The sequence below is a fragment of the Procambarus clarkii genome, chromosome 21 (genome assembly GCF_040958095.1).
Source record: "Procambarus clarkii isolate CNS0578487 chromosome 21, FALCON_Pclarkii_2.0, whole genome shotgun sequence".
In the NCBI taxonomy this organism is placed as follows: Eukaryota; Metazoa; Arthropoda; class Malacostraca; order Decapoda; family Cambaridae; genus Procambarus; species Procambarus clarkii.
In genome coordinates this window covers 20558932-20568670 of record NC_091170.1, presented here as the reverse complement: position 1 = coordinate 20568670, position 9739 = coordinate 20558932, and the positions used below count along the sequence as shown (strand labels likewise).

At 42.4% G+C, this 9739-nt stretch overlaps 1 protein-coding gene across 1 annotated transcript in view; it reads right to left on the bottom strand.

Annotated features, from left to right (window-relative positions):
- Window positions 1-151: 151 nt before the first annotated feature.
- LOC138367131 (glycoprotein-N-acetylgalactosamine 3-beta-galactosyltransferase 1-like) overlaps window positions 152-9739 on the bottom strand; it is an 18058-nt gene continuing 8470 nt past the window's right edge. The window contains exons 3-10 of the mRNA XM_069328536.1: window positions 7731-7813; window positions 5783-5926; window positions 5020-5158; window positions 4054-4166; window positions 3614-3724; window positions 1778-1926; window positions 1446-1685; window positions 152-355 (exon numbers count right to left, since the gene is read on the bottom strand). Of these exons, the coding sequence (XP_069184637.1) occupies window positions 152-355; window positions 1446-1685; window positions 1778-1926; window positions 3614-3724; window positions 4054-4166; window positions 5020-5158; window positions 5783-5926; window positions 7731-7813 (1183 nt within the window). The remainder of the gene's footprint in view (window positions 356-1445; window positions 1686-1777; window positions 1927-3613; window positions 3725-4053; window positions 4167-5019; window positions 5159-5782; window positions 5927-7730; window positions 7814-9739) is intronic.

Here is a 9739-nt window from a genome sequence, read left to right as displayed (position 1 = left end):
TCTGCTCCGTTTCTGTTACTTCCTGATACATCCTTATTACTCCTGCTGCGTTATACTATTTCCTTAGTTAATGTTACTTGTTACTCAACATCTTATTCCAGCAGCTTCTTTCCTGTTGGTTCTTGCTCAGTTCATACTTTCATCTACATATTTACTGCTTCCTCATCTTTGTATGTCCCCTTCTTTTCTCCTGCTCCATCTCTGCTACATTCTGATCCCTCCATATTACTTCCTGCTTCGTTACTGCTTGCAACCTGCTTATTTCCTGCTTACTTCCTGATTCTTCTTTATTCTTTCCTGTTATTTCCTGCTTCCTTCCTGCAGCTGACGTTGTTACACCTCGGTTCATAAGCATCTGAAATGTGAAGGATAGTTTAATATACATTATTATAATGCCACTGCTCTTTAAATCATATATATATAAACAGTGTTTATAGAAGGAATTAATGTGAGCAAAGGCATCGCTTGTGAAGCTTTGTCAGTATTGGTATTACCCACAAATGCTCACAAAATGTTGCATAAAACCTTTAAAAATTTGCTGAAACCTCAAACCCGCGGGACATCCAAACACACTGGTCTAAAAGTAAGATGGCATCCATCAGTCTCAGTAGACTATGGAGTTGCGCTCTGGTTGTCGGTCTTGAGTAACCTCTTCAGAGCGCAAAGCCAGGGTAGGTAGATACGGGGGAGAAGCTGTCACCCATGCAGCGGGTCACCCCTCTCCAAGCCATCGAAAGTCTCCAAATGGAAAGACAACCACACTGGTCTAGTGTTGTAATAACTAGAGACTAAAGTAATTACATCGATCAATTAAATGATTTGATTGGTGGTATTAACACAACAAAATTTGCAACTATGTAAAAGCCTTTTAGTCAAGAACTTCATAACAATATCATTACCTTTGATACTGATACTTTGATACTATCATTACCTTACATGAACGGGCTTATTTTAAACAATTTAGTATTAAAGAATTTTTACAAAACTATAAAATAATTATGTTCGAAGAGTATTTGATTAATAGAGGTTATGCGAGAAGTTTATTTCATTGTCAAATAGTTTATAATCAGAGTAAAGAGTGAAAGCTCTATTTAATAAAGTTCTAACTATATTCAACTTAAAAAGTTTGGGACAAAAACTTAGATAATGTAAACTTAATTTCGTACATGTAAGTTTACGATAAACAATAGTAGAAAATATTAGTGGTTAATGAGTTAAGAAAAGCTATTTTGTGAATTTACCTCAATTTCATAAGAAAAAAGTCAAATTTAATTGCTTGGACTATATGAACTCTAAACATATAAATTTGTCCCTCTCTGTCTCTTTGTCTCTACATCTATTTCTCAGTCTGTTTGTCTCTCTGGGTCTCTACATCACTCTCTCAGTCTCTGGCTATCTTTGACGCTCGAAGAGAATATTATACATGTAGGAGACGGGAGGTAAACTTTTCCTGTGGCAAAGTATCCCACATTGTGTGACGGTGTTAGAGCCAGAGAGCAGAGTCGTGGGTGCAGACTCGCCTGGGGATGTATGCTGGCTCGGTCCGGAGGAAGAGGTGCTGGAACGGGGTGGTTGGGGTGGAGGCCGTGGGGCCTCAGGTGGTACAGCAGGTACTCCATCACGTACATCAACTGGGTGTCAACATAGTGGAAGGTCACGGCCGAGTCTGAGCAGCAGTTGAGGCCCTGAGGACGGGTCGACAGGTTAAGGCATCAGTATACATTCCAAGTACTGTAATATAGCAGTAATGGGACGTACCGTGCTGTGGGTGACGTACCGTGTCGGGCGGGTAGTAGACGTACTCGTAGTACCAGTTAGGGACGCCACCGAAGAGGTGCGTGCTAGGGGTGAAGGGAAAGAAGCGGCCTCGGCCCATGCTGTCCCGGGAGTCTCCGGCCACAACTCCAATATTGTTCAGACACTTTCCTGCATCCAGTAACAAAGGATTTCAAAGGAATTCAAAGACCATCAGACCCTTATATTGTTCAATAGTTTTTTGCCTGTTCATAGAGCTATGCAAATTTTTTAGGAAAATTTAAAATATAATTCGTTCTAGTGAATATATACAGAAAATGATGGGTAGCTTGGTAAATTTATTTGTAAAAGTTCCAGGTAAATTCTCCTGCATTGAATCATTTTCGCATTCACTAATCCGTCTCGGCATCTTCTCACCTCAATGCAACATCCACGAACCCGACACAGAATCTATCCTCACCAGTTAACTAATTAAAGCATCCACTGACCCATCGTAGCATCCACTAGCTCATTTCAGTATTCACTGACTCATCCCGGCATCCATTTACCCATCTTAGCATTCAATGATCTATCTCATCATCTACTGACCCACCACAGCACACTAACCCTTCCCATGACCCACCGTAGCATCTACTTACCCATTTTAACATCCACTGACCCATCTCAGCAACCACTGACCCATCTCAGCAACCACTGACCCATCTCAGCAACCACTGACCCATCTCAGCAACCACTGACCCATCTCAGCAACCACTGACCCATCTCAGCAACCACTCGCCCATCTCAGCAACCACTCGCCCATCTCAGCAACCACTGACCCATCTCAGCAACCACTGACCCATCTCAGCAACCACTGACCCATCTCAGCAACCACTGACCCATCTCAGCAACCACTGACCCATCTCAACATCCACTGACCCATCTCAGCATCCACTGACCCATCTCAGCAACCACTGACCCATCTCAGCAACCACTGACCCATCTCAGCATCCACTGACCCATCTCAGCAACCACTCGTCCATCATAGCAACCACTGACCCATCTCAGCAACCACTGACCCATCTCAGCATCCACTGACCCATCTCAGCAACCACTCGCCCATCTCAGCAACCACTCGCCCATCTCAGCATCCACTGACCCATCTCAGCAACCACTGACCCATCTTAGCAACCACTGACCCATCTCAGCAACCACTGACCCATCTCAGCATCCACTGACCCATCTCAGCAACCACTCGCCCATCTCAGCAACCACTCGCCCATCTTAACAACCACTAACCCATCTCAGCAACCACTGACCCATCTCAGCAACCACTGACCCATCTCAGCAACCACTGACCCATCTCAGCAACCACTGACCCATCTCAGCAACCACTCGCCCATCTCAGCAACCGCTCGTCCATCTCAACAACCACTGACCCATCTCAGCAACCACTGACCCATCTCAGCATCCACTGACCCATCTCAGCAACCACTCGCCCATCTCAGCAACCACTCGCCCATCCCAGCATCCACTGACCCATCTCAGCAACCACTGACCCATCTTAGCAACCACTGACCCATCTCAGCAACCACTGACCCATCTCAGCATCCACTGACCCATCTCAGCAACCACTCGCCCATCTCAGCAACCACTCGCCCATCTCAACAACCACTAACCCATCTCAGCAACCACTGACCCATCTCAGCAACCACTGACCCATCTCAGCAACCACTGACCCATCTCAGCAACCACTGACCCATCTCAGCAACCACTCGCCCATCTCAGCAACCACTCGTCCATCTCAGCAACCACTGACCCATCTCAGCAACCACTGACCCATCTCAGCAACCACTGACCCATCTCAGCAACCACTGACCTATCTCAGCATCCTCGGAGCTAGTGTCATGGTCCTCACAGAGCTTCTTGTCAGGCAGCGCCACCTCCACAAACTGCTTCAAGGCCTCCCTGCTCAACACGTATCCTCCACCTGCGATCACAGTCATGCAGAGAAAGTGACAGGCAGGCAGAAAGATAGACAGAAAGACAGGAAAACACTTAGGCAGACGAAGCAGACGAGAGTGCGAATAATATTTGTTTTTATTAACATTAACAAAATAATGGAAGGATTTTTCCATACAAATCTTTAATTAATATATCCAGGGTCTCAAAAACATTTCAATAACAGAGTGCACAGTAAATATGATTAATAATAAAATAATTGTCTCTCACCTTAATATAGTGTCTAACCCACATTCAACTTCACACCCATCTATCTCACTCACTTAGTCTTTCACCCACCTACAACCACCCACTTACCTCCACTCATGTAGCCTTGCTTGCTGAACTTCTTGAACTTTGAGCCGAAGTAGATGGGGAAGTTGGGGTCGTAGGTCGAGAGCATGTAGCGCATGTTCTCCATGATGGTATACCTGAGAGGTAGACTGTTTGTGACTGGTGGTAGACTGTGTGTAACTGGCGGTTGGTGACTGAATGGTGGTTGATGACTCTGATTGGTAGCTGGTGAATTTGACTGCAGGTAGACTGCTTGTGACTGGTGGTTGGTGACTGTGACTGATGGTTTGTGACTGTGACTGGTAATTGATGGATATGACTGATGGTTGATGACCGTGACTAACAGTTACATGTTCTTGCATGATTTAGACTCGCAGTGAAACATTGGTGGATAATTTAGACTGGAAGTGAATCAATAGTTGAGGATTTTAACTGATAGTGATATTTGGGTTGATGACTGATATAGATGAATGTGCTGAAGACTATGATTGATTATGAAATTTATATTGATAACTGAATAGTTGCTGCAGATAGGAACATGAGTGGGTCTTTTAGTGTCAGGAGGATTGCTAACTCTTAGTGGATGTGACTGTCTGGTTGGTGAATGTTGTTGAAATGAAATGACGAAGACAAATTTATGAATTGAATTGGCATTAACTAGTTGATATATTTAAGTCTGGCAGTAGCAGATGAATGACTTGTAATGATATATTGGCTGAAACTTGAACTGTAACAGGTGGCTAGGAGACTGTCAATAACAGGTTAATTGATGATCGTAGCTGCAAGTGAGGTTGGAGTTTGTAACTGTTAGCGATACATGATTGACTACTTCTTGCAGTTAAATTGATGACTGGCAATAAATGATGGACTGATGATTATCAGTGAAGATTTGCCCTCAGATTCAGATTATTTCAAGTCTACCTCCAGTTTACGTAGAGTTCCGAGGTAACTTACGCATCGTTATCGACGTAGATCTGCGAGGTGACTTACGTGTCGTCGTCGGCCTTAAAGAACCAGTCGTATTGAGACAAGTAGTTGTTGTAGACGTAGGTGAAGGCTGCCCGTGTCTTGCTCCACAACTCGTGCCTCCCCTCACCAACACCAAGGTCGATAGTCCCAAGCTGAGTGTCTGCGGATACGACCTTCTTCAACACCCTCATAATTACCATCTTCTTGGTAGAAGATGTCAAGAAGGCACAAAGCTGTGAAGGAGGGTTAAGAAGGCGACCCCTGGGTAGAGTCAGGACAACTGGCATTAGAGTAGGAGAATAAGCAACAGAAGGGGGAGGGAGTCGGGGGCAGCGGAAAGTTGTTCCAGATGACCCCAATATTCCAGGGAGCTGGAATATGAAAGACAGATGGTGGGAATGTTACTCATCCTGTGCATTACACATTCCAATTGATGCTCTCAAGATTTATTAAGTTAATTCCATTATCCTCCGTATTGCTCTTCTGCCGCTGAGTTGGTTGCAGTTTTTTTTTTAAGAATCATTGACTGTCTAAAATCAAAAAGTATTGACGCCACTAGGAAGGCCAATGACCATTTTCAGGAGGACACTTATTCATTCTGAGAAAGGCCATTAACCATTCTGAGGACATCCACTGACTAATCTAAAGAGGGATACTTGAAATCCTGAGTATGGCACCTGACCATTCTGAACAGAAACAATAGGTACTTTGAAGAATAGCTCTGAGGACCGCTACTCACTAACATGAGGGCCATTGACCACTCTGAGGAGGGGGTACTACTGACCATTCTTGGAGCTCATGAAGATAAGTTTGTCACAGCGGGAGCCCCAGGTGGCCTTGACGTGGACGGCCTTGCTGTGGTGCGTCTCCGGACGAGTCATCACCCAACACAGCACCCGCACCTTCTGCGTCTCCTGCAGCGCCTTCACTATACATAAACAAACAAACATAAACAACAGAACTAAGTAACCTGCAAAAGGCTTATTAGCCTATGTAAGGCATCTCTTATTTCCACCCAACCTCTCCCACCTACATTTATTGCCGTAAACGGTCCACTTCTGCAGTCCTATATCCGAGTAATGGTTTACAGAAGACCAGTGCTGGAACCTCTGCTGCTCCTAGTATCAACAAGTTATGTGTTCTAGTGTGTTGTTTGCCAATTATGCCAAGTTGATGAGGAAACTGACAAGGAATGTCATGTGTAAATGGAATATACAATAATTTGTTATAAGAACAAACTAGGGGACTTAGATGAGAAATGTGAGCATAAACTATAAAAATCTTAGGGGTAAAATAAGGAATAGCTGAGCCCAGAACACTAATGAACGACAGTGTTAGAAGAAACTAGATGAGCTCAACCCTAAAATGTGTCACATGTTTACCCAAGAAGTACAACTTTTAACGTGGTAGTATGACAAATATCGCTGATCATTTACCTCAATATAACACACACCCAATATATGAAAGAATATATGAAGTATGTAAATAACTGAACTTAAACTTAAACCATTAGATAAGTATTTAAATGTTTTCTCAAAATCTATAAATGCTTCACTTAATTATATAAATACTTTCCTAAGTTTTTTACATTTGTAATCCGGGTAGAAATAGCTTAAGCTCCTTTATCCCTTTGAGATGTATTTCTTTCTTGTCTCAATAAACATACTTGAACTTGAACTTACATTTGTTGTTGACGGCTGTTGCTCTCTGAACTGAACCTCTGACTCAACAAGTACCTCTGTTGCCTTAATATTAACACACTCCCACCAACCAGGTATGTTTACCTGGGTGATGGCAGTGGTTGTGGGTACTGAGAGGGGAGTTTACCTGGGTGATGGCAGTGGTCGTGGGTACTGAGAGGGGAGTTTACCTGGGTGATGGCAGTGGTTGTGGGTACTGAGAGGGGAGTTTACCTGGGTGATGGCTGTGGTTGTGGGTACTGAGAGGGGGAGTTTACCTGGGTGATGGCTGTGGTTGTGGGTACTGAGAGGGGGAGTTTACCTGGGTGATGGCTGTGGTTGTGGGTACTGAGAGGGGGAGTTTACCTGGGTGATGGCTGTGGTTGTGGGTACTGAGAGGGGGAGTTTACCTGGGTGATGGCAGTGGTTGTGGGTACTGAGAGGGGGAGTTTACCTGGGTGATGGCTGTGGTTGTGGGTACTGAGAGGGGGAGTTTACCTGGGTGATGGCTGTGGTTGTGGGTACTGAGAGGGGGAGTTTACCTGGGTGATGGCTGTGGTTGTGGGTACTGAGAGGGGGAGTTTACCTGGGTGATGGCTGTGGTTGTGGGTACTGAGAGGGGAGACGTAAGGGGAGTTTACCTGGGTGATGGCAGTGGTCGTGGGTACTGAGAGGGGAGACGTAAGGGGAGTTTACCTGGGTGATGGCAGTGGTCGTGGGTACTGAGAGGGGAGTTTACCTGGGTGATGGCAGTGGTCGTGGGTACTGAGAGGGGAGTTTACCTGGGTGATGGCAGTGGTCGTGGGTACTGAGAGGGGAGTTTACCTGGGTGATGGCAGTGGTTGTGGGTACTGAGAGGGGAGTTTACCTGGGTGATGGCAGTGGTCGTGGGTACTGAGAGGGGAGTTTACCTGGGTGATGGCAGTGGTCGTGGGTACTGAGAGGGGAGTTTACCTGGGTGATGGCAGTGGTTGTGGGTACTGAGAGGGGAGTTTACCTGGGTGATGGCAGTGGTCGTGGGTACTGAGAGGGGGAGACGTAAGGGGAGTTTACCTGTGTGGTGGCTGTGGTTGTGAGTTTTTAAAGGGAAGGCGGGTACAACCTCGTCGACCAAGTCATCATGGCTGAGCGGCTGTCTGGACATCATGTGGGCAGGAGGTTTGGAGGTGAAGAGGTATTAGGTGATAAATTGGAGTAGCAGAATGGGTGAATAAAGATAGCTATATAAGTATTAAAAAAAAAAGAAACATAAGGGATACATCTTTGAAAACAATATCTTTTGTGAAAGAGAACAATTTAGAGAAACTATTATAATGACTACATTTAGTAGACACGCTGCTGAAAACGTGAAAATCCTTATACCCTCACAATAATAATAATAATAATAATAATAATGTGGCACAATATTATACTTAGCAAAATATAGATAAATGTAAGTAAATATATACAGTTAAATGTGGATACGTATGAGTATATATAGACAAATATAAGTAAATATACACAAATTTTGGGATATATATATATATATATATATATATATATATATATATATATATATATATATATATATATATATATATATATATATATATATATATATATTAGTATATTTTGGTAGCAGTCTTTCCAGTAGACATATATTATTAAATATGACCGAAAAAGTAAGATTAATAATTCTAACACGAATTTTCTCAATCTTTCGTACATTTCTTTTCACTGTTGGTGGTATTTCAAAAATCAATTCTCCAAAATTCATTTTTATTTCTAGTCTGACGCGACACTTGAGCGCGTTTCGTAAAACTTATTACATTTTCAAAGACTTTACACATACACAACTGAATAGAACTTACATATCTCCGATTTATTTATATCTACATTTGAGTGAGGTGGATGGGGTGAGGTGGTATTTAATAAGGTATTAATTTCATCAACACAAGACAGAGCACGAAACAATGGGTATTGAATAGAAGTGATTGTAGAAAGCCAATTGGTCCATATTTCTTGATGCTTCTATATTGGAGCGGAGTCTTGAGGTGGGTAGAATATAGTTGTGCATTAATTGGCTGTTGATTGCTGGTGTTGACTTCTTGATGTGTAGTGCCTCGCAAACGTCAAGCCGCCTGCTATCGCTGTATCTATCGATGATTTCTGTGTTGTTCACTAGGATTTCTCTGGCGATGGTTTGGTTGTGGGAAGAGATTATATGTTCCTTAATGGAGCCCTGTTGCTTATGCATCGTTAAACGCCTAGAAAGAGATGTTGTTGTCTTGCCTATATACTGGGTTTTTTGGAGCTTACAGTCCCCAAGAGGGCATTTGAAGGCATAGAGTACGTTGGTCTCTTTTAAAGCGTTCTGTTTTGTGTCTGGAGAGTTTCTCATGAGTAGGCTGGCCGTTTTTCTGGTTTTATAGTAAATCGTTAGTTGTATCCTCTGATTTTTGTCTGTAGGGATAACGTTTCTATTAACAATATCTTTCAGGACCCTTTCCTCCGTTTTATGAGCTGTGGAAAAGGAGTTCCTGTAAAATAGTCTAATAGGGGGTATAGGTGTTGTGTTGGTTGTCTCTTCAGAGGTTGCATGGCGTTTCACTTTCCTTCTTATGATGTCTTCGACGAAACCATTGGAGAAGCCGTTGTTGACTAGGACCTGCCTTACCCTACAGAGTTCTTGTTGTATGAAGAGTTGTTCAGAGTTGTGTATGTTTAAACTAAAGTCTTTGAAAATGTAATAAGTTTTACGAAACGCGCTCAAGTGTCGCATCAGACTAGAAATAAAAATGAATTTTGGAGAATTGATTTTTGAATTACCACCAACAGTGAAAAGAAATGTACGAAAGATTGAGAAAATTCGTGTTAGAATTATTAATCTTACTTTTTCGGTCATATTTAATAATATATATATATATATATATATATATATATATATATATATATATATATATATATATATATATCTATATATATATATTTATATATATATATATATATATATATATATATATATATATATATATATATATATATATATATATATATATATATATATATATATATATATATAT